This window comes from Aptenodytes forsteri, unplaced genomic scaffold, assembly GCF_000699145.1.
Source record: "Aptenodytes forsteri isolate BGI_AS27 unplaced genomic scaffold, ASM69914v1 Scaffold69, whole genome shotgun sequence".
NCBI classification, from domain to species: domain Eukaryota; kingdom Metazoa; phylum Chordata; class Aves; order Sphenisciformes; family Spheniscidae; genus Aptenodytes; species Aptenodytes forsteri.
This window is the reverse complement of record NW_008795885.1, coordinates 4,253,205-4,278,664: the sequence shown is the minus strand read 5'-3', so window position 1 is coordinate 4,278,664 and position 25,460 is coordinate 4,253,205. Positions and strand designations below refer to the sequence as shown.

The 25,460-nt window shown below is 34.9% G+C and overlaps 1 protein-coding gene across 1 annotated transcript in view; it reads left to right on the top strand.

Moving 5' to 3' along the window:
• Positions 1-25,460, top strand: part of MAN2A1 (mannosidase alpha class 2A member 1) — a 153,400-nt gene that overhangs the window by 72,055 nt on the left and 55,885 nt on the right. Inside the window, exons 7-12 of the mRNA XM_009284206.2 lie at positions 1,388-1,574; positions 7,181-7,358; positions 11,851-12,053; positions 18,887-19,072; positions 20,490-20,604; positions 23,607-23,674. Of these exons, the coding sequence (XP_009282481.1) occupies positions 1,388-1,574; positions 7,181-7,358; positions 11,851-12,053; positions 18,887-19,072; positions 20,490-20,604; positions 23,607-23,674 (937 nt within the window). The remainder of the gene's footprint in view (positions 1-1,387; positions 1,575-7,180; positions 7,359-11,850; positions 12,054-18,886; positions 19,073-20,489; positions 20,605-23,606; positions 23,675-25,460) is intronic.

Below are 25,460 nucleotides of genomic sequence, written 5' to 3'. Positions count from 1 at the left end.
TTTTTTTTTTTTTTTTTTTTTTTTATAGAGCGTGAAAATTTTCTTAGGTAATGTAGTGATTATACCTTAGCAAACTGATGTATCTGTATGAACATTTTGTTTTGCTTTGTACTGTACCAGCATTCCAATAAGCTGTTTGATGAATGTATATCATTGAGGTTTTGGTCTTTCTGTTTTTTAAAGTAAGCTAGTATGTCACTGCTTTATCAATACAGGGTCAAACAAATGTATTTAGTACTTACTGTTGAAAGGTGGTGGTGTTTTTGAAGCTGTTTAGATCATCTCTGGATCTAAAAAATTTCCAATTTTTTAATTGGAAATTGTAGGAAGGAGGGTATTCGGAGAAAGCAATCAGCTGCACAAGTAAACTTGACCTGAGGAAAACATACCACTGTGAAAGAAGTTGTCAGATACTGACACTTCAGAGATTTTTCTTTGAATGTTGGTATATGCCACTCAGTGTACAGAATACTTAATTGACAGGCCTTTTTCCTAAATAGTTGCATACGTAAATCACATATATGATATGGTCTAGTATTTGGCCTTCAAAAGAAGGCTTTTCAAAACAGATCACATATCAAAGGTCACTGCACACTCATCTGGCGTAATATGTAGACGTGGTACCTGAGATAAAGAGAACTCTTGTAGTTGAAAAGTACATGCATATATTTATGGAATATTACCTTTTTAGTAATATGTAGTAGTAAAACAGGAGTTTTTAAACAGAAGATCTGGATTGGAACTTTGCAGACTTACGCTGTTAAGGTTTTGAAGAGTATTTTCATATGTATTGTTGACATAATTAGGAGCCAGGTTCTGTGGCACATCTACAGCATTCATCCCTTTTTTTCAGCATAAAATTACTTTAAGTAGTTAGTGCTGGATATAGATAATCAGCATTTAAGGGTTTTACCAGGTGAGTAAACTTAAAGTTCTCTTAAGTTCTATGAGAACTTCGGGTTGTTTTCAAAGTTACATTTCTTTTGAGACTTGACACAATATGTATAGATCTCTGCTCCTGGTGGGTTAAACTTTAGGGAATGGACTGACTAGATGGAAAAGTGTAAAAATCTGTTTTGTTCACCTCTAAAACTCTGGAAATAATGAGATTTATCTGGGTAGAAAACCCCTAACTTTTTGTTCCTATCTTTCCTAATCAGCTGGTGCTTGATTGGACCATTCCAATCTTTGTTGTATCTCTGGTTTTAGCCTCTTTATATGTGTGGTACATACAAAGGTAAACTCCAGGTATGGATATTCAAAGCAAGGAATTGTCTTGATCTGATGTTTTTAATACAATTCTTGGATTAAGAACATGGAACTGATTTAGTTTTGGCAAATCTGAGAGGGTTTTTTTTAAAGGTGTGCTCTATATATTTAATTTCAGATTTGGGATCCAGTACAGATATCCTTTGTCATATGATGCCTTTCTATAGCTATGATGTTCCTCATACTTGTGGTCCAGATCCGAAAATCTGCTGCCAGTTTGATTTCAAACGTCTTCCTGGAGGAAGAGTAAGCTGTCCATGGAGAGTTCCACCAGAAGCCATTCATGCTGGAAATGTTCAACACAGGTACAGTTTTTACATATTCTGCAAGAGAATAACTTTAAAAAAAAAAAATTATGCTGGTCAAAGATGATATCTAGCCTACAGTTCTTACATATTCTGCAAGAGAATAACTTTAAAAAAAAAAAATTATGCTGGTCAAAGATGATATCTAGCATAGCTTGGTGAATTTATATAGTTCTTAAATTAAACTTGTCATAGGAAAATAATATCTGTTACTTAATCTAGTGTTTGCTCATAAGTTCAGAACATAATTGACAGTGAAATTTGAAGATAGGTTATAATTAAGGAAGATGCATTACATATTTTTCTATTCATGATACATGGGTCTAACTATTACTATCTCTGAATGCTAGGCAGAACATAGTCATCTGTTTAGTTATAGTCACGTTACTGGTTTACTGTAGGTTTTGTGAATTTTATGAATAGACAGTGATCTGTCTCATGCCACTGGAAGACTTCAGGGACAGCATGGTGTAGTATGCTGTAACTACAAATGATGAGATGTTTTCCATGGTATATCCTTGCAAAACTTCTCAGTCTGTGGCCTAGGTTTCCTGAAGTGGATACTTTAAATGAATCTGAGTCCTATGTCTTACATGTCTGGTTGGGGGGGCAGGGGAATCATATTAACTTCAATTTTATTTTTCAAATAGAAACACTGAGTTGTTTTGCCACGGGTAAGAATCAAGTTTTACAGTTTTACAAAACTACTTTTCAATTCTGGGAGGAGGAAAAAAAAAAAAAAGAAAAAAAAAAAAAGAAAGGGAAGATAGAACTGCTAAAGGTTTTTCCAGAAAAAGATTGTTTTCTACAGTCCTGTTACTATCTTCAGGCCTTCAAACCATCCCCAAGTTCAAGAGTTAGAAATTTAGGTAGGTGTTTACAATTGTTGCAAATTGCTGAGTATAACAAATGTATTAAGGATAGCAGGGTGACTTTTTGGTTCTAGTCTTGATGCTGAAGTTTTGAAGTGATGATGTGATGATTATGTGTTGGTTGTCTACATGTCAAGTCTGCATGTCCTTTTTCTGAGTGTGAATTTTGCCAAGCATCTTGAAAACTTCACTTTGTCAGTAAAATTCTATTACAAAATTTTATCGAAGATAAAACCAAAATAAAACAGAATACATTACAATTGTCATACTTTAAGGTAGAAATTGGAATGATGATAGGAAATAGTCATTTTCTCTGAAAGTAGAAAAATGAAAGCTGAAGGTGACAGGAGAACAGTAGAGCTAATAGAAGAATCATTATGACACACCCAGTGCTTATCAAATGTGAAGGAAACCTCATGTGTCTTTAAATCAAAGTTGTAAAAAGAAAAATCTTGAATACGTATCCCAATTAGGTGAGACCAATATTTGTAGAAGAGTAACAGCTTGTTTAACAAATACCTGGAACATACAGGCTATAAGTATAATGTAGAGAGCCTGCTTGGAATGCTTTTTAAGGTTTTTGTTTTTCAATTAGATCTTAATTTATCCCTGCACTTCCTAGATGCAAGCTTTGTATAACAATCTGAATTAGACCTTGTAAAAGAAACCGTTCTTTCATCATGTCTTATGAAGTCAGAGAAAATGGGGCAGGTATGTAGTGAACGTATAGACGTAGACAATGTATGATCAAATTGAAGAGATCATCATCTCAATATGGTCTCTGAAACTTAATCTTTTGCATCAGCTTTTGGTAGGTATAAACAGTTTCAGTGTCTAACAGGGAGTTGAAACAGCAGTATGGTAGATAATACCTAAGGGAAAAGTAAAACTAACACATGGCCTTTGAGTTGAGAGCCTGGATTATTTACATTTGGAACACTGGAAGGAACACAGGAACCGTAGTTTGAGAGTCTAGTTTGAAATAAATTCACTAAAACATAGGAAATAGTGTTTTGCTGGAGAATGCTAAAAACACTACTTATATTTTACGAAAAAGAAAGAGAATATTGTAGGCAACCAAAAACTTGTGTGAGCTGACCTCTGTAACAACACAAGTTTTACTGTTGTTATGATGAGGAGATGTATGAGATCCAAAAGTAATTGGAAAATCTATCTTTACATCATAAACTTTCCAAGGTTAAAGATCTGTAGCACACTAATCTGCCTCTCATCTCTGATTGCTTTGTTTTTTAAGACTGGAAAAATACAGATCTACACTACATAGATCTGAGAAAAAGTATTTGATACACACTATTAATTTAGAGGCAAGGTTTAGATCACTGACCTTTCTTCAATGCTAAAGCTGCAACAAAATTGATAAAACACAGATCCTGAATACTCAGCTGAGGCTGTTGCTTTTGATACTATTATGGACATACATATATACTGAAGAGATACTGAATTGAAAACTTAAGACTAGTAGCTGTTGGATTTATCATTGCCTTGCCACTTCAGTTGTGATTTGGTAGGAAGGAATGAAATAGAAGCCTGATTGAAAGCCTGTACTTGTTTAATTACACTTCATAACAGCTTAGGTTATAAAGGTTGCTGTTGCACTCGCCCTGTTTTGCAGCTGCATCCTTATCCATATGTTTGAATGCTGAAGTTCTAGCTTTTCACACTAGCAAAAAAAAACAGCTGTTTTTTTTTTTTTTTCCTTGAATGGGAATGAGTTGTTTTGTTAGAGGAAGCATAGCTCATTTTGGTGCATGTCTTTCTCTCCCATGCATGGAAATAGGAAAGAACCTATACTGCAAGTTAGGCGTTTCAGAGAAGGAGTAGAAAATGGACTTTCCCCTTCACCCCCTACTGTTCAAGAGCCCAGTTTTACCCTTCAGCTTTTTTCTCTTTACGGTTGGTCACATTGCACAACATGCAACTGGCACTCAGAATTACATTGCTGATGTGGTGTTGGTGGTTAATGTTTGTGAATGCCAACCTCAGGAATCTGAGATCACCCTCTTAGGAAGTACTCATCCTGTCTGCATAGCCATCTTCTCCACCAAATTACCTGATAAGAAAATTTCCAATCCACCAAATGGTTTTGTTTTCTAGTTGAGATAACTGAGCAAAGAGTGAGTCCCTAATGCTTCATGTGCTGTATGGGCTGAAGTAGTAGGGACTGTGAAGCCATGACCACTGTCAAACCTGTCACACAGGACTTGCCATAACTGCTGCAAAATTTATTGTGATTCCTACAGACTCTGGGTTGCTACTGCTCCTCCTCCTTTGACATAGGAAGGGGCAAAACCAGCCACGTTAATTCTTTTGACGGGTTTTAGCCAAATACTTGGAATTTTTGTGTTAAAAGAACACACTTGTGATATGAAGGGGTTGTCTTCATTTGTGAAGGGTCTTAAGCATCCAGTGATAATCTGAAAGCTTCCCAAAGAAAGGTGAAAAATATTCTTGATGCTGTTACTGAAAATGTTTATATAATTCAGTGTTGCCAACTAACTGTGCAGTGTTAGGGTTGCTCAGAATATTGAGAACTACATAATGCATCTTGTGTACAATTCCAAGGACTTTTGATTGTATAAAACCAAAAATTTGGGTTGTTTTTTTTTTTTAAAAGCCATTAAAATGGAGTTGCTGATGATATGCTATATCCATAATTATGGTGCTACAAGAAGTTTCTCATGACTGATCTCTCTAGTTTTTAAATTTTTATTTAGGTAGGCAGGATAAACATATATCAAAATGTATCTAATACTGTCTTGCTGGGGAACCAGAAGGGGAAAGCATTGGTGAGAGTCAGTGGAATTTGTTTGGTTTTTTTTCTTTTTTCCTCCAGAAGTATTTTTCATCTTCAGCAAATTCTGTCTGGGGCTTTCTGCTGACTCTTTCTCACTCCTATATGAAATAGTGATTTAGGAGGTTATCTGAGAGAAACTTAAGAGGATATACCTGACTTGAGACATCTAATTTTTCTTTGGTGTTTTTGCAATTGAAACTGGTTTGCAATGGCAGAAGATCCTGCTGCCCCCTTAAAAACACCTCATAATCCTACAGTTATGAGTATTTTGAAGAAAGGGAGAACAGCAACACTGATGAATTTTGCAGTAGATTTGGAAAGAAACTAGAGGAGGACTTTGAAGAGAGATGTCAAAGGCAAATATCCTGTTAACTGTAACCTTTCCTGAAGTCCTGTATTTTTGAAGAGGCTCTAAAATAAAGTATGTTTCCAACCATAGGCTTCATGTGGAAAATTTGAGTTAGGCTGGCTTATTAGAAGGGAGAATTATAAAGTCTTGTGTTGTGCCAATTGTTCTGTTAGTTGTGTGGAGAGGAAGTCTTCATGTTTAAATTGGCAACCTGTTGAAAGTCAAGGAAAAATATTGATTCAAGCCTAAATACTGGGTAATGTGAACTATAAATCAAACTATAGGCAGAGAGAGGGGGGAAGCCACTAGTTAGGCCTGTTCCAATCTCAGCAGAACTATGTAGATTAACTAAACATGTTGTTGTGCCCCCTTTCTCCCTCCAGAATACAGTCAGACCTTCTGTTTACTCAATGCTTTTATAATCTGATAAACAAATAAACTCTGACTTGCTGATCAAAGAAATATGGTTTTCAAATATATTGGACTAGATTCAATTCTCACATAAATGTTTAGATAACAAATCTTCAAGAGTATGAGTTGAAAGTAGATTTTGGTAGACCATCTATTAAAAAGACTTGTAGAAAAAAAAAGCTCACTGAATCTGGATTTTGCTGCTATTTTCTCTTTAAAACTTTGTCATTTGTATTCCTGTTTTCTTAAATATGTTACTATGGTTTATACTCCCAACTAAAATTATTTCTATAACTTTAATTAGAGAGGAGTGGACCTTTTCAGTAATCCAGACATCAGACTTGTATCTTTTAATACATTACTGCTTAATGGCAGAACTGATATTTTACCTGTCAAAGAGTTAGCAGGTGCCAAAGGATAATTTTACTGCCTCTTTTCTGTGCATGCACGTGTAGGTTTTCTGTTTGTTTGGGTTTTTTTGGTTTTGGGTTTTTTTTAAAGGCCAAAAGCAGAAAAGCAGTGGGTTTAATTTTTCAGGACATGTACTTAAGCTTAAGAGGGCTGGCTCTAAGACAGGTAAGAAGCTGGCTGAAGGGGGAACAGTGATTGTTAGTAGTGAACTTCCTCCAGAAGTTTTTTTGGGTTTTTGTTGTTTTTTTTTTTTTTCAAAGCTGGAGTTTCTCAAAGGTTAATTTACGGGCAGTTTTTCTGTCAAGGACATGAAGGTGTGAAGCAAAGTATCCAAGGGAATTACCAGAGGGGATGAGAAGAGCTTGCTTATTATTGTAAATAAGGGCTGGAGAGGATCAGGATTGTTATCTAAATATAAAGAAGGTAAACATAATTTAAACTGAAGGTTAGTGTTGGCACAGGAACAAATTGATGCAGACTGACCTGCTGTTTGAGATGGAGCTTGATAAGCTTATTGGAGGATTTAATTAGCATAGTCTTTGCAACAATAGTAGGTTGAATGTGGTGTCCCTGTGAGGGGAATTGCATCCAGCTTCTTGTTACAAAATGAAATAGCAGAGTTTTGAATGTCTTATTTAGGGTCACCCTAACGCACAACTTGATATCTATGAATTGTTTCGTCAAATGCTGACCTTTATTCTTCTGTTTGCTAAATTGCCTTTTTTTTTCCTCCCCCTCCCCCCTCAAGGGCTTGGATGATTTTAGATCAATACAGAAAGAAGTCAAAGCTTTTCCGTACTAAAGTTCTGTTGGCTCCACTAGGGGATGATTTCCGCTATGCTGAGAGCTCAGAATGGGATCAGCAGTACCAGAATTATCAGAAGCTGTTTGATTATATGAATTCTCATCCTGAGTGGCATGTTAAGGTAAATACAGCACTTTTTTTCTGGATTGTAGATTAGACAATATTTCTCAGGATTTTGAGATTCTTCATGGAAAAAAGTTGTGGTTTGTTTTTTTTTTAAACTGTGGAGCTTTATATATTATTTGACAGCAGATTGATTTGTCTTGGCAGATTAGATTTTTTTACCTCTACCATTTCTTCTCCCTCCAAAACAAAAACTTTGCTATTAATAATATCTGCTTGAAAACTAGAAATAGTATCCAATTTTTTAGAGAACAGCTATTAGGTTTGATTGTTTTCTTAGTACTCGTGTTTTCACAGGCTTCAGGCATTGTTATTTAAGGCTCGCAGGCTTTGTTATTTAAAACTATTGTATTTTCTTATTAAAGTTCAAGCAAATTTTGTTGCTTAGCTTGGGTTGTCTTGGTTTTATGTCCCAAAACAAACAACAAATTCTAAGAGGCACCATTGCTGGCACACATTGTTGAATACAGTAAATTTAAGAGGTTGACCTGGCTACAAAAGGAGTGAAAATACTAACACAATTATCAGATGAGAGATCACTTTAAATCATTAATTATGTTTGAGTGTTAATATACACATTCATACATTCTAATGTGTAAGCTGAGTACTTCAGAGACTTCTTGTACTATAAATGTGCTCTGTACTCAGACATGTTTTCATCATCTTTTATCTGCTTGAAAAATAAAAATAGTATCCAATTTTTTAGAGAACAGCTATTAGGTTTGATTGTTTTCTTAGTACTCGTGTTTTCACAGGCTTCAGGCATTGTTATTTAAGGCTCGCAGGCTTTGTTATTTAAAACTATTGTATTTTCTTATTAAAGTTCAAGCAAATTTTGTTGCTTAGCTTGGGTTGTCTTGGTTTTATGTCCCAAAACAAACAACAAATTCTAAGAAGCACCATTGCTGGCACACATTGTTGAATACAGTAAATTTAAGAGGTTGACCTGGCTACAAAAGGAGTGAAAATACTAACACAATTATCAGATGAGAGATCACTTTAAATCATTAATTATGTTTGAGTGTTAATATACACATTCATACATTCTAATGTGTAAGCTGAGTACTTCAGAGACTTCTTGTACTATAAATGTGCTCTGTACTCAGACATGTTTTCATCATCTTTCAGCATGATGAAATATTTCAGGAATAGGGACCACAACCTTGTTTTTTCTTGAGTATCACGTGAGAGAGCACTATTGCTGCTTTCACATTTAGGCTTTTTAAACCCGGTCTGGTCTCTCTTATATTGTTTGTATGTACATCTTTTTTTTCCCTCACCTTTTCTGAGACCTCCCCCCATTCCTTTAACTGCTGATTAGAGTAGTGCCTGTAGTGTGTTAGTTCTTTCTGCTGACTTATGGACTTGTGTTCTGCATAAGAAAGATGATCTCTTGGGATCGCAGCTTGTCTGAGAGCTCGATTTTGCATCTGTTTCCTATGGGATGTGGGTGACATGATATATGTGAGTGCCTGCAATGTCTTACTGGAGGGAGATAGACCTGGACCTCTTTTAAATCTTTTAAGTCTAAAGCCCATCTTTTAAATCTAAAGCTTTCTGCTATCACCAGCTTTACTCCCCTCAAAATGAATATAGTGTGCAGGTAGTTACTCTTTGGATGCTAACAGCAGTATACTTTCTGTAGTCTCCATTCCAACTAACCTGGGCTGGATGATTTTCTTCTCTGGGGCAAAACCTGAAGGCTCAAGCTCTGAGATCATTCTTCAAGGACCACTTGTGTCCTGAGGCATCGGAAAGATCTTTATCTGAAAGGTTCTGCTCAGCCTATTGCCAAGGACTCTATGAGTCTATTTCATTAGCCCTGGCTTGCCCACCTGGATTATTACCTTGGGAATCACACCAGCCCTTGGGGCCCTCATAGAAGTATCCAACCCTTTTTCTGGTCCTTAATACCCAGACAAAAAGATACGCAATCCTCAGATTCAGCCACTTCATACCTAGGGTACTTTGCTCAGCTGGAGCACTGTTGGCACTGGAGCGTGTCTCCTTTTCATTTTATTTATTTAGTTGGATTTTTTTCTTTCTCTCACTGGTGGTTTTGTTTTTTTTTTTTTTTTTTTTTTTTTTTTTAAACTGATGTCATTTATCCTTGGAAATACGAGATTTGGTGGAGAACTTTCACACTCCGCTGCACTTTCCCCAGCGGACTGTAACTCCACTCCTTTATGTAAAGGAAGAGTTCACATTTCTTTCTTAAGTGCTGAGATGCCTAGGATATTACTACTTACACAAGGGACCGCCCACTCTGCCTTTCTGACTGTATGAGAGATTTACACTTTCAGACACATTTGAGATACTTGTCTAGTGGATATGTCTGTTAGCATTCAGATTCTCGTGCCAGCAACTATTCTATGGTCCTAAAAGTGTGTGGTAGATTACTGTAAAAAGATATCTATTTTGCTCTTGCGGAGTTTGATCTCCTTTACATCTATTATGCATAAATTAAGATGAGACTTTTTATATGCCAATAGAAGAGTCTACCAGGTTATTTCACTGTTTCCACTCCACTTAGACTGAGTTTTCTTCAATTTTGCTGGTTCCTCTGGTGAGGTTTTCTTCCTCTGATGTAACCCAGCATACAGAAGGGAGGTCACCTATACCTGATTTCTCTTGGTCCATTGATATCTTTTCTTTTTTCTTCTGAATTATGTCTCGTAGGTGTCTGTGATAGTCAGGGAAAAGGCCAAGTGTCCTAGAAGTGCCTGATAAGAGAAGGATCACTGCTGTTGGGATTTCTGTGGCAATATGTCTCTTTCTCTGCTTTACTGCCATTCAAAGTGGCAAGTTATCATACTGTATCCACCTAACAGACACTTGGATCTTCTGAATGATTTTGAAGAGTGAATACTGTTTTTTGGTTTGTTTTCTTTTTTTAAATGTTGAAATAGCACATCTTTGTTGTCACAGTAATAGTCCTTATATTCCAAGTCACTTTTTAAAAAGATTTTTGCTAAAAGCTTGTTTTCTTGTGTTGTAAACTGTAGCATGCTACTTTGTATGCTTGTTGTTAACAATAATTAAAAAAAACCCCAAACAACAAAAAAGTGACTAAATTTAAATTTGAAGAATTATCATTATAGTTTATTATGAGGGTACTTATGGTAAGGTGGTCTTCAGTGCTGTTCCCACTTCCATTAATTGTTTTTCCACCCTCATTCAAAACCCAGTTTGCCTTCTATGCCTTCTTTAACAACATCTCTCAATGCTGGCAACATTGACATCAGTCTCTCTTCCTTTTTTATTTCCCCCCTTTTTTTTTACTCCTCAAGCTTGAGGGTACCGTCTCTTGACCTGCCCTGTAAAGGGCTGTTATTGCCTTATTTATCTGAGTATTTTTAAAAATGACCAGAAGATAATGAGTTTTTTGTACTCCCCCATGTTACAGCTCTAAACACAATTTCTGTTACAGCTCTAATCACAATTTCTTTGTATATAGTTTTAAAAAAACAGCTTCTGAAAACAAATGCTAATTTTTTGATCAACAGTCATCTTGGGTTAAGCATATGTTGGAGAACTGGAGCGCAACAGAGTTAATTTTGAAAATGCAGGATTAAGACAACTATGCTCTTGTTACATTACATAAAGTTTCTTATTTAGTCCAGACATCTACTTACATAATATTGAGGTATTACTTAGTTCATGTATTAGAGACTTATTCGTAAGACACGAAAGAATGCTTTGCTTATTTGTTGAGATTTAGCTTGTATTTTAGATACCGATTTATACTTTAAAAAAGAAAAGTATTTCGTATTTCATAAATCATAGAATCATAGAATGGTTTCAGTTGGAAGGGACCTCTAAAGGTCATCTAGTCCGACCCCCCTGCCGTGGGCAGGGACATCTTCAACTAGATCAGGTTGCTCAGAGCCCCGTCCAACCTGACCTGGAATGTTTCCCGGGATGGGGCATCCACCACCTCTCTGGGCAACCTGTGCCAGTGTTTCACCACCCCCAGTGTAAAAAATGTCTTCCTTATCTCTATTCTGACTCTACCCTCTTTTAGTTTAAAACCATTGCCCCTTGTCCTATCGCTACAGGCCCTACTAAAAAGTTTGTCCCCATCTTTCTTATAAGCCCCCTTTAAGTATCAAAAGGCCGCAATATGGTCTCGCTGGAGCCTACTCTTCTCCAGGCTTAAACAACCCCAACTCTCTCAGCCTTTCTTCATAGGAGAGGTGTTCCATTCCCCTGATCATTTTTGTGGCCCTCCTCTGGACCTGCTCCAACAGGTACATGTCTGTCTTGTACTGAGTTGAATTGAAGTTGAAATGCTTTTGGAAGAGCTATTCAGTTTGTCTGAAAAGTGTGCAGGGAAACTTTAAAGCTCTTTAGGATAGGATTTCTGCTATAATTCTGCTGGAAGACTGCCATAGTTCTGAAACGTATATGAAACCAAGCATATTCATTCTCTTCATATGTCTAAATAAAGAAAATGATGCTATGTTATAGTAATTTTAATTTTCGTTCAGGCCCAGTTTGGAACTTTATCAGATTACTTTGAAGCTCTGCGCAAAGAAAGCAGTTTGGGTGAAGAAGGCAGCAATTCATTTTTCCCTGTTTTAAGTGGAGACTTCTTCACCTATGCAGACAGAGATCATCATTACTGGAGTGGATACTTTACATCACGACCCTTCTATAAACGACTGGATAGACTCCTGGAATCCTACTTACGGTAAATACTGCCATCCAGTAAATTCATAACATATGCCTTGGCACATGGGAGAGATGAATGTCTAAGTACTCTAAGTCTGTTGGACAGATGGAAAAGTGATTTTGAAATGCACAGTTTAAGTTTACTTACAATAAGGATAGCCTAAATGGCCCCCAAATGTAGTTTGTGTTACAAAATTAGTCAGTGTATCTGTTTTTTTACTAAATTCACAGAAATACAATGATAGTTTTTCCGCCCAAACAAATAAGTTGTTCTAAAATACTATTCAAGTGATCAGCAAGTCCCGATTCCATGAAAAATAGCAGGTAGTATGCTTTTTATTCTGTATCAAGTTTGGGTAGCTGTCAGATCAATCTATCATTATGGCTATACTGTGAACTCCTTTAGAGAGAAATACAAAGGTGCGAATTTTACAAGGGTTATTAGAGGCAGTTGCAAAGTAGTCAGGAATATTGTGTACCAAGTGGTCTCAGATTTGTAAGGTACTGCTCTGCTGAAAAGTGTTTGCATGTTCTTTAAAGAAAAAAATATTGCTGAATTTTGGTAACGGAGTTACCAAATTTAAGTGGTTCTCCCTTGTAGCAGCTGTAGATAAGACGCATTCGAAAACAATTTAACTGTATTTTAAGGCTCCAGAAAGAAATCTGGGACAGATGCATATGATGTAAACCTTGGACTATCTATTTCCAAAACTTGGAAACTCTGTTTTGAAAAGATTATTCTTTCAAGGATCCTTAGTCAAAGGCCACTTTTTGTCTTCTGGAAGGACCCTTTAAAATGCACCTATTGTAGTGCTTCTATATGCTGTTTAGACCTTTTTGTGCTAGGGAAGAACTTCTGTGATGCTGAGAAAGGCTTGCTTAAGGACTTCTTACAATTTTTTTTTTTGGTGTTGTAATGGCTGCTGCAGTAGTGGAGGGAGCAAAAGAGGTGTGGAAAGTAGTGCTTTGCACGCATGGAAAGTAGCGTTTTGGAGGCAGATACAAGTACCTTTCAGAAGAGAAACCTCAGTATCTAGCAGAATTTGTTTTGCTTCTTCCAAGAAGTCAAGTTTTTACTCTGGTAAAGTGGAGGCTTCGCAAACTTGGGACACAGCTACTCTGTGATCTGTAGTATGTCTTGTAATGAAAGTGGCTTTTTCTAGTCTTTTCTCTGCATTCTAAGAATACAGAGTAAGACACCTGAGGAAATAAGAAAATTAGTGAAGAAGAAATGAAAGCAATAGAAAGACTAAGATAGGTGTAAGGAGAAGTGAGATCAAGGGCCTGAGAATAGAAAAGTGTTAGGGAAGAGACAGTGTAACGTAACTTTGAAGGCATTGCATTGACCAGCAAAGAGAAAAGTTTCACAAATGGGAAAGCAGGGAGTAAAGAAGCCAAAGACTGTCAGGAAGGAGGAGAAAAATAAGATCAAAGCTGAGAGGAATGACAAAAAGCAAGGCGAGGATCCCTTTGGCAGAAGAAGGTAAAAATAATATGGTAAGTAGAAGTTATCAGAGGAGTGACTTCTGCAGTGTTTTAATCAGAACTTTGTAATGTTACAAGTGTTACGCTTAACTTATGTACAAAACCAAGAATGTTAGAAGATTACAAAGAGGGCATTTGTAAGGCTAACAGTAATTAGGAAGTTTGACAACTATTCAGAAATAGTTTACAAATAGAGTATCAAGCATCACTAGGAATATGATTTTCTTAGAAGCATTTTAGTTTTTACTTACTGTATTGACACTATAAATATTAATTAGCTCTGTTCTCATTAGCTTGTTTATTGTAAGAATCTTTGATTTTCAGTGAAAACAGCCTTGTTTAATACTGCTATTGGAAAAGACAAGATACATAGAAAACAGGACAGATGATGTCCTTATAAATTGAATTCCCTACTTAATTGTTTTTCATACTTTTGCCTAAATTCCTTTCTGTTTGTTAAAATGCACCAAGGATTTAAATTTTTTAGCTTTATCATAGCCTATTTTCTCAAAAAATTTAAATGTTTACTTTATTGTCATTTTTCTGTTTTTTGTTACTTACATTGCAGAAAACTTCATATGAATTGCTTTCAACTTTATTTGTAGTGTTTACAACTTTAAACTGTTAAAAGATTCCTTCATGTAAGCATCATTTCAATTACCTGTAACTTCTGAAAAAGGTGCTAGACTTACAGGTAAAGAATCTCTGGAAGAAAACTAAACCTTCAGTCTTATAAAAAAAAACAAAGCACGTTTCTAAAAATGTACCTGGGAAGTTTTTCATCCTTCATTATCCTCTGTGAATAACATGTAAGAACAAAACGTACAAATGTGTTCTTGTCAGTTTAATACCAGTTTTTTTTTGTCAGTTTTGCTTTCAGAGACCTGGAGAATCTTCAAGGATGGCATATTAGCTGTGAGAACAGCAGAATTAAGGGTTTTGTCTTTTATTGATGAAATACATTATCATATTTAATTAATAACACCCTTGCCCCAGCCTTGTGATTAAATTTTCCATGGTTCTTTTTGAGCTAACATATCTATCTATCTAGTGTGCATGTATATGTGTATGTATATATATGTGGCGGAGTGAACCATGAACAGGAGATAAATATCTATGTGTGTGTATTTTTTACCAAGGATGAATGCTTTTAAGTTCCAGCAGTACCAGGATTAAGAAGTACTTCACTGTTACTTAATAGCCAGGAAACAGTGTTCAGTCTCAGGACTTGCTATGATGACTGGCTATTTAAGTAAGAAAAGAGTTGGTTGGTTGCATTTTTCCCATTTTTAAAAAAGTTTTGGGTTTGTGCATTAAAGAAAGTGCATGAAAGTTTTGGTAATGGAGATTGACATAATTGCTGATTTGGGACTTAATTGATTTTTTGATCTTAAGTGGGAGATGGATAAGAGACGGGTGAATTAAAGTAGTTTTCTGCTCACTGATTTCATCACCCTTCGGATAAGAGACGGGTGAATTAAAGTAGTTTGAAGGGTGATGAAATCAGTGAGCAGAAGTTTGTTTAATGTAGTAGTGGAAAGATGCAAAGAACAACAGCATAGTTGGGGGCAAGTTAGGAATGCATTCTGTGGTTTCATTCTTTACAGATGTAATCAGGGAAAAATTGTGGTAAGTCTGCAAAAAAGATTGTTGGAGTAATTCAGAAGCAGGACAAGAGCCGCAGTGATGCTTCTAACTGTACAGACGTATAGAAAAGACCACATCTTGACAGTTCAGAAACTCTTGGAAAAATTATTTATTATTTATTTAGGTTACAGATAAAGTGGGCCTAAACGTCACCTAGTGTAAGCTTTGAGCAATCAGTGAAGTGAATTTTGGTCTATTTGCAGCGTCCCATCAGGTAGAGATACCGTGACAAATTACAACAAAGTGGATAATCTGTGGTAACTACTTTAGGTAATCTGCAGTAGTTTGAAACAGAGGTGAGAAAACCAAGGCTTTAATATTTTTCCATAAAAGCTGTATAGAGAGAGAGGTAGATGCTTACTTATAAGTTGAAGTGTTCTCTAATATCATGTTCCTTGTGGCTTCACTTCCAAGTGTCTTTCATCTTTGACCATTGAACCATTCTAATGTTTAGAATAATGTTGAGACTTGAAAGGAAAATTCTGCATCTAAGAGACTGATGTACTGAATGGATCTGTAAACCAGAACCAGTTATTGTTCTGAAAGGCAAAAGAGTTCCAAGTGTTCCTTATAGACAACATGGATTTAAAGTGATGTTCTGTAATCAGTATGAACTGAAAATGCATTTACTATACAGCTTTATTTTAATGTTATTTCTTTTGGTTTTAAGGTTGCTACCTTGTTTATAAATAATGGGAGACTTCCCTGTTTAAAAAAAAAAAAATTGAGATGGATTGTGGGGAGGGAAATCTAACCTGTATTTTGAGGACTAAAATTTTTTGTGTTTTCTTCTTCATAGCTACAGTTGGGTCAGTGTTTAGTGGCTAAGTAAATTTTTTTAAAAAAAGGTAAACCACTTTCAGACAGGGTTTATCCACTAGGTGAATGTGCACCTGGTGCCTTTTTAACTACAATAGACTTGTTTTCCTTTCAAGTTAAGCTTTAATAGAACAAAGTAGGAAGAATGCATAGATGTAGGAATTTGCACTAAGCAACATTAAAATCACAGCCATTAAGCTTAAGTGCACTAGTAATAAAGAAAAAGAGTTACAACTTTTAACATCTTGATTTTTTGTGTCACTTCTGAGCAGTTATCTTACCTGTAAGAGCAAAATCTCATCCTTTTCCTCAAATATTGACAATATGAAAATGAATTGAGCCATTATATGTACAGTGTACCTTTCAGTTTAGTTTGACACATGCTACTTGCAGTTTTTACATAATTGTCACCTATGTGATGCATAAAGACAAAGAGACCAAACTGAATCCAAAGGTATTTTTTCATGTTAACAGTAAATATCAGTGGACAGTCTGAAAACCCAAGCTGAGAATGATTTTAAACTTTGTTGTTGTACCGAGATTAAATTTGAAAACGTGCACTCACTGACAGCTTGGGTAAACGTAAAAGTCAGTGTTTTCCTTTTTTCTTTTTTTATTTGCATGCTTAGAAGTTAGTTTTACATTTGTTTCAAGAACGTATGTTAGTTTGCTTTCTTTGCTTTTTATAACATAAACCTGTATCTTCTTGGTTTCTTCAAACACTTGAGAAACCTTCATTAAGCTCAAATAAAGCTGAAAAGGAATCTGACACTTTTCAGACTTACAAAAACAGAACTGTAACATTTTAGGAAAAGGAGATGGGAAAAAAAGTTAAAAGATGTTTTCCCAGAATTTCTACAGGCATCTTTGTTAGTCAAATATTCATAATGACTGGAAATTACAGGGTTTTTTTGCAAAATAAATTTAGAATCTTCTTCATAGCTACAGTTGGGTCAGTGTTTAGTGGCTAAGTAAATTTTTTTAAAAAAAGGTAAACCACTTTCAGACAGGGTTTATCCACTAGGTGAATGTGCACCTGGTGCCTTTTTAACTACAATAGACTTGTTTTCCTTTCAAGTTAAGCTTTAATAGAACAAAGTAGGAAGAATGCATAGATGTAGGAATTTGCACTAAGCAACATTAAAATCACAGCCATTAAGCTTAAGTGCACTAGTAATAAAGAAAAAGAGTTACAACTTTTAACATCTTGATTTTTTGTGTCACTTCTGAGCAGTTATCTTACCTGTAAGAGCAAAATCTCATCCTTTTCCTCAAATATTGACAATATGAAAATGAATTGAGCCATTATATGTACAGTGTACCTTTCAGTTTAGTTTGACACATGCTACTTGCAGTTTTTACATAATTGTCACCTATGTGATGCATAAAGACAAAGAGACCAAACTGAATCCAAAGGTATTTTTTCATGTTAACAGTAAATATCAGTGGACAGTCTGAAAACCCAAGCTGAGAATGATTTTAAACTTTGTTGTTGTACCGAGATTAAATTTGAAAACGTGCACTCACTGACAGCTGGGGTAAACGTAAAAGTCAGTGTTTTCCTTTTTTCTTTTTTTTTGCATGCTTAGAAGTTAGTTTTACATTTGTTTCAAGAACGTATGTTAGTTTGCTTTCTTCTTTTTATAAATTGAGCCATTATATGTACAGTGTACCTTTCAGTTTAGTTTGACACATGCTACTTGCAGTTTTTACATAATTGTCACCTATGTGATGCATAAAGACAAAGAGACCAAACTGAATCCAAAGGTATTTTTTCATGTTAACAGTAAATATCAGTGGACAGTCTGAAAACCCAAGCTGAGAATGATTTTAAACTTTGTTGTTGTACCGAGATTAAATTTGAAAACGTGCACTCACTGACAGCTTGGGTAAACGTAAAAGTCAGTGTTTTCCTTTTTTCTTTTTTTATTTGCATGCTTAGAAGTTAGTTTTACATTTGTTTCAAGAACGTATGTTAGTTTGCTTTCTTTGCTTTTTATAACATAAACCTGTATCTTCTTGGTTTCTTCAAACACTTGAGAAACCTTCATTAAGCTCAAATAAAGCTGAAAAGGAATCTGACACTTTTCAGACTTACAAAAACAGAACTGTAACATTTTAGGAAAAGGAGATGGGAAAAAAAGTTAAAAGATGTTTTCCCAGAATTTCTACAGGCATCTTTGTTAGTCAAATATTCATAATGACTGGAAATTACAGGGTTTTTTTGCAAAATAAATTTAGAATCTCATAAAGCAAGTGAGAACCTAATGTTAATATTTTAGTGCTAGGCATTTGCATAAGAAATAGGAGAGAAGGGCTCTGCATGCTGTTCAGTCTAAGGGTTTTTGAATCCAGTGTTCTCACCGTTCAGGTGAATGTATAGTGAGCAGGGGCATGAACTGCCTAAATCTTGAGGAGAATTTAGTTTGCTTGAAGTACAAATGGCAAAATAGATATTATATAGAGTGTACAGATTAATATATTTCTTTAAGATAATTTTATTTGTTTAGTAAATTGCTTTTTGAAATGGGAATTGTATGTCTCCGGTAAGGCAGTCTATCCTTACTGTATCATTTTAGGCTCAGATCTGTATACCTCACACGTGAAAATGGTATGTTACTTTGTACTGGCATATTTTTATTTTAAAGCTCTATTTTCCATCACTGAAGCCTTGCAGGAAGCTTACAAGGTGTAAAACCAGTTGATGATGAAGTGCAGCAGTGATGTTTAACTGTTGGAAGCTAGAAGCAGGCTAAAAAGTACAAGGTTAAAGTTTAAAGAACTCGCGGAAATAGGCATGAGGAAAGATGTAAAAACATCAGTTTATTCTTCAGGTACAATGTGTGTTGCTTTTTGCTTTTTAAACCTATATAAATAAATGATTCTTCTCTGCAATTCCAGGGCAGCTGAAATCCTCTACTCCTTGGCTTTGGTACAGTCCAGTAGATCTGAGAAGTTGAGTGTATTTCCTTCAGTGGATAACTATAAATTGCTGACAGAAGCTAGGAGGAACCTTGGACTCTTTCAGCATCATGATGCTATTACAGGAACATCTAAAGATTGGGTAGTTGTGGATTATGGCACTAGGTAATTTATTATAAATATATAAACTTAAATCTTAACTTCCCTTTGCTTTTTTAAAACAGAAGTATTTATTTCAGAGATACAGATTTGCTATAGCTAGCAACATATTCAGTACTGAAAAGTGTAGTGGTGCTCTACAAGAGAAGTGGATTTGATTACCCGTGCTCTTCATTTATGGAATATTTTTTTATCGTCTGAAGTAAGAATTTGATGTCCAAACAAAATTTCTGAGGTTTCAAAAGGAGCTAGGTAGACACGATACCAAGAGTTCTTTAATAACAGGGCTATTCTTTTCTGCAGTACTATTGTATAGGAGTACATTTTATATCTGCCTCTGCTAAGCAATAATCAAGAGACATGCTAATTTAGTCATTTATTCCTTGGAAAATCCCACACCTGCTGTAACCCACCTTTCATCAATGTGGGAAATCCTTTTCATGTTGCCAATCTTCTACTTAATCTGTCTGTTGTTGTCTATTGCTATTATATCTGGTGGGTAGTTGCTTTCTTGGTATTGACAAATTACTCTGCTAGCTACTTTGTGGAATTTTTTTGAAGAAGAGTGTATGATATATATATATATGTATGTCTGTATATGTAGATATGTGCTTTAATTATGCATTTGTTCAGAAAATTGTTACATATTGGAATGTTAAGCACTAGTAAATTTGAGGTAGATGATGGTAGATGGTTGATGGTAGAGCATGTCCATTAAATAATTTATTGTTTTAAATGCCTCTAAAATATTCTTTCTGGGTTTAAACTACTGCATTGATGACAAGTATTTTTAAATTCTATAAATTTGTTAATTTTTTATCTATTTATTATTATTTATCTATTAAAGCGTAGGTATAATCAAGGTATAAACATGTGCAATGTACTTGGTTATGAGAGAGTAAAATAAAGTTTTTCTTCACTTTACAAATAAAATTACACAGCGCTCTGTATTTAAGAATTTGTAAACCTTGTGTCAGTTGAAGCAATGGAAATAATGGTGATTGTTTTTCTAATCCTGCTTAAAGGCAATCTTGACTTTGTGACCAGTGTTTCAGGCTTGTCTCTACTATAGATACTGGAAATCAAACATATAAACCACAAACTTTCTTAAGATGAGCATTTTGAAAAAGTACTTGGTATTTTGAGGGTGTATGTTTTGTAGCGTAACAGTGGGGTGGAGATGTACCTCATTTTCAGTATGCAAGGTATAGGAATATAATGAAATTCAGAATATTTCTGCATTTTGCAGTCTGGTCACCCATTGCAACTAGCTGTTCTTAATTTCATGCTATATTGATATTAAAAATTACATTTATTTTTCTGTAACTCATATTTTTGAGTTCTTTAATCTTTTTAAATTTTGATGTTATCACATTGAATACAACCAACTGAAAACTAACTAAGACTTTAAAATTTTTAACAGGCTTTTCCATTCAATAATGAACTTGAAGAAAGTGATAATTGACTCTGCTCATATTCTTATCTTAAAGGATAATCATGCTTATAATTATGACACATCAACTCCATTCCTGAAGATGGTGAGCTATCTTTCTTGATTTTCTCCAAAAATAAAATGTGAACTATGTCTTTTCAATACAGTCTGAGTGGCCTGGGAAAAGTCAGAATGAAATTTGCTGCTAATACCCGCTCAAAAATCTGCTACTTATCACTGTTCATATTGATTGAAGATACTGGAAAGTAGAAAGCAAAAACTTCAGCCATTAATGCTGGGAAAAAACCCCACACATCTGAAGTAAATGGGCTTATTTTATTCCACTTTGTGAATCACATAGTAAAACCAGGTGTTCTAATTTTCTTGTGGGCATATATTTGTTGGTAACTTCAGTGACATGCATGTGATAAGTTATATATCATGTGATAAGTTATTCATCATTATATATAAGAATATATAATGGTATGCAGTCGTGTAGTTTGACTTCGCTTATTACTTAACAAATGTAGGAAGAGGAAAATTTCCATCCTGAACATAAGCCTAAGCTGAATTTGCAAGACCAAGTCTAGACAAGACCTTGTGCTTTTTTCCTCAGCTGAAATTATTTGAAACAGGAATCTACCGATGATAAAGTCAGCCACAGATTCCCACATAGCATTTTGAGACCCATTTTACAGTGAAGAGCACCTTGAAGAAACACACTTGCTAATATTGTTTCCTTTCAGAATTCTTAGTTTCTTCACTTTCTGAACAAAAGCTCTCTGCTGTGATAGCTAGGTAGTCTTAGGAAGTCCACCTAAGTCCATACACCTGGAATAGAGAGGAAACGAGATGCTTTAGTTTCTTTGTGCATAAACATAGCAGGATTAAGACAGTCTTTATTATATGATTACCTCACACTTCTAACATAACTAACATGACATATGTTCTGCTGGCTTAGATGTCCCAGATGTGTCATACTTTGAATTACTCTTCCAGTCACACATATTTAAAAAAAAATAAAAATTGTTAAAATAGTTCTTTATACGTTTTATGACTTTGATACTAATATATATGTGCATGCTGCATATATGTGCCTGTTGGGGTGTGCTATGTGGATGCGTGTCACAAATATGTAATTTTTCTTCTGGTTGGAAAGGCTAACAAAATGAATGTGCACCTCCATACAGTAAGAATATTTTGAAGTTGTTCATGGAATGAAGTTTTCACTTCTGCTCTGAATTGTATTGGAAGATGTTGTGATGTTACATTTTTACTAAATTTTCATTGTTCCTGTTCTTTATGAGTCTGGATTAATAACACTGGGTTGCAGAAGTACTAATTACTGTATAAACTGTGTATTGCTTAGGAGCATACAAAATCAAACCCACTATTACCATTGTGAAAGCAGAAATGAAAACAAGTTCTTATTTCAATGAATTTATCATATCTATCTAAACCAAAAAAAGGTGATTACAGATGTAGACTATGGTTTATCTGTATGATATACAGTAACTGCAGCATATCATAAACCTAATATTCCCACAGTACTTTGGTTACCGTGACAAAAGGGGTTTTATGTGGGATTTGTAGCATGCTAATGGGAGAACTTCAGGATATTTCCAAAAAACCTTTTGCAAACCTTGAGCAAGTAGAAAGTTCAAAGGCACTTGTTTTGAAATAACATCATGGTATTTTGGTGGCTGATGGAAGCTGACATCTCGAATTGCTCAGAGATGGGCATTCAGAATGAATGCCGAGACAGTTGAGAAAGATAAATGATGAAGACTTTAAGATTGAAAACGGCTGTTGTCTTTGAGGGGTGAAGAAGGAAAAAACACATGGTCAAAGGAACAGAGCAAGAGACTGTAGCAACATTCCAGTAGATAGTAGGTACAACCGGGGGAAAATTGCCCTTCTTGAAGCCAGAAGAAATGAAGTTGGAAATGAGACATGATGGAGGGACTCCAGAATGACATTGCATGCACTGTGTTTCTGCTATTTGTAATTATTAGTTACACACAAAAGCATCATGGTTTTCTCAGCTGATAACTGAATACTTTGTAAATAATGTGTAAGTTTTACAGGTGTTACATTAGTAAACAAACAAAAACTAGATAGCTTGGAAGACAATACACTGAATAATAAAAGAAACTTAGAGATCCCTGAATGATCCAACCAATAGGATGAGATCCAACCTATAAAAGTAAAGCTGTGCAACCGTTGCACCATTCCTACATATTAGTCTTATTTCTTTGAGTGCAGAAAGAAAACTTTCTTATAAGTGGCAATAGTTGGATTTGAAAAACATGATTTTGAGGATATTTTGGAATATTCTGAGAAACTGGGAGCTTTGCACTTCAGTTGCAAAGTCTATAGTTGTCCCCTTTATATGAACCAATAGGAATGTAACAGTACATCAACAGCTTGGCTGTTCTCTTACTTAAAGATCTACGCAATAGTGACAGCAATGGCTTGTCGCTACCTTTTCTCACTGGAAGTAAGCACTGGGTCATACTGTATTTAAGAAAAGAGAGAAACTAGTGAAAAACAAGAATTTATCAATATTGTGAAACAATTCTTCAAGTAGTTTATATCACATAATTTGGGGGCGTGTATGATTTTTATGTTTTTTGAAAATTTTCGTTATGTACAATGTAAGGTAACTGAGAAATGACAGAAGACTAAACTCTAAATCCTTGTGATAAATATACAGGAGTGTAGGGTTTCAGAGAGTAAATTTATAGCAAGAGAAAGTTAATAAAAATATATGATAAATATTTGCAAAATTTGAAGGAAGTTGACGATTATGATGTCTTGTATGCAAAAAAAACCATGGGGATGACAATTTGATAATGGTATCTAGTAAGAGACATTTAATGAAAGCAAAGGTTTCTCAATGAATTGGTCAAAGTGAGCCTTTTTCTTTTGTCAGTCTGAAGTACTTTATAAACTTTTGTGGTTCATTGTCCTGTGTAATGTGCTAAAACAGGCTTCTGTTTATGGTATGGCTAGCATGGTTTTGTACTTCATAAAGTCCATGTAATAGACAAAGCTGATATATGTTTAAGTGTATTCAAAAGCAAATTCAAAGATGTTGTCTTGTAGGATGATGTTCAGTCTTCCCAAGATTCTTTGCCACGCAAGACGGTTATAAAGCTGACGTTGCAACCAAGGTAAATAATTTACGTATTGCTTGGTGTCTAAGATTCTTTTAGCAATGTGTGCTTTTTCACTACCTAGTAGTTTTCTATGCTATTTATTTTTTTTTTTTTTTTACTTTCAGTCAAAATAAAGGTATAATTTAGAAAAAAAAAATAAAAAAAGGTAAAAAGGTAGTCTGGCATATTATGCAAATACTATTATGTCTAGTTGAAAGAGGACACAGCACTTTAAAACTATAGAAGTTTCTCACATACAACTAATTCAGCTGCAGCAAGTAAAGTAGTCTGTTTACTATGTGCTCTTACAGCATTGTAATCCTTAATAAATTATGCTTGAGAGCAGCCGTAGAAAATTCTAATTAAACATAATTACAGCTGGTGCAATTAACATTGTGAGCAAAACCTTAGTTTTTATAAGGCCTAAAAATCACAATATATAAATGCTGCATTTTATTTAAAATTCAAGTAGAAGACAAACTAGGACACTGTTTTCTCTTAATTCCAACTTTCCATTGTATAAGGAGGGCTTACTTCTTTATTTATATGTAGTTCTAGAGTATTCAGTTGAAACTGACATCCTGCTATCCCCATGAACATTCAGTATCCAACCTGAAATAACTTAAACGTTCATTAAAAGTCAACTAATCGAAATAAAGTGAATGACGTGTGGATATGAGAGCTGCTATGTGTGTAAATCAAGTAATACAAGGTTTTCGCTTACAGAACAGAAGATTTAAGATTCATTTAAAAAGTAGTGAATGCTATTTTTGCTGACATTAGTATTTAATTTCTCTAGTTCTAGCAAGTGGCAAGCTAATAAAACTTATCTAATTCACGAAGGTGTCAGACTATTCAGCAGACTAACTGCTACTGTTAAAAAGTTCTAATCAGATTCTTTGAAAAAATGAGCAAAATTTGGTCCTTGTGAGCTTTTGGGGGAAGCTGTCTTCAGTACTCTAAAGTTAAATGTATATATGTGTGTATATGTAGTTTTAATATAAGCTTGTCTCTAGAGCAGTCATGTAGACATACATACTATTTTTTTTTAAAATAGGAGTTTTATTCTCTTATTGGAGTGCTACATAGGTGCTAATAGATTATCTTAAATTTGTCGAAAATGGTCAAAAACTGAGGTGCCTAGCTATTTATTTAACTAAAATCTTTTAACTTTTTCAAAATATCCCCTCAGATATCTTCACTGGGAGAGGATTGTATATATTGTATATAAACACTTGGCTGGAGGCAAGTTATAATGCAGACTTTCTTTGCCAGTTGAGGATAGCTTTAATGCTTTTGCTTTCCTTGCTTCGGTTAGCTGTTGAAATTTCCCCCTTGCCCTTTCCATCCCCTGATATGCCTTTTGCTTGCATCCACTGTTCCACTTATCTCTCTGCATAGTATGCTAAGTAAATTTTTCCCTTTTTGGTGTTTATGCATTTCAGGCAGTTGCTTTTTTTTTTTTCTCTTAGTTGTACATTAAGTAGATATACATGTCAAGCTTTTTTATTTTAAAATTAATATTATCCTAGCAGCCTTTTGCTGCTGTTTTCTAAACTTGTCTTAACTTACTAAGATAACATTGGTAGATAATTGCCAATTTTAACTTGTCTGGTATTGTGAAGATACCATACAGTCATATAGGATGCAGTTCACGTTCCCAAGACTATGTAATCAGAATTATGGGAGATAGTATAAAGAGGGAAAAAATGTGAGGGGGAAGGGGAGGAGAAAAATTACAAAGCAGTATTGATATTGCTACCTGAAAACCTGTTTTTTTGTAATGACTTCCTGTTTGGAA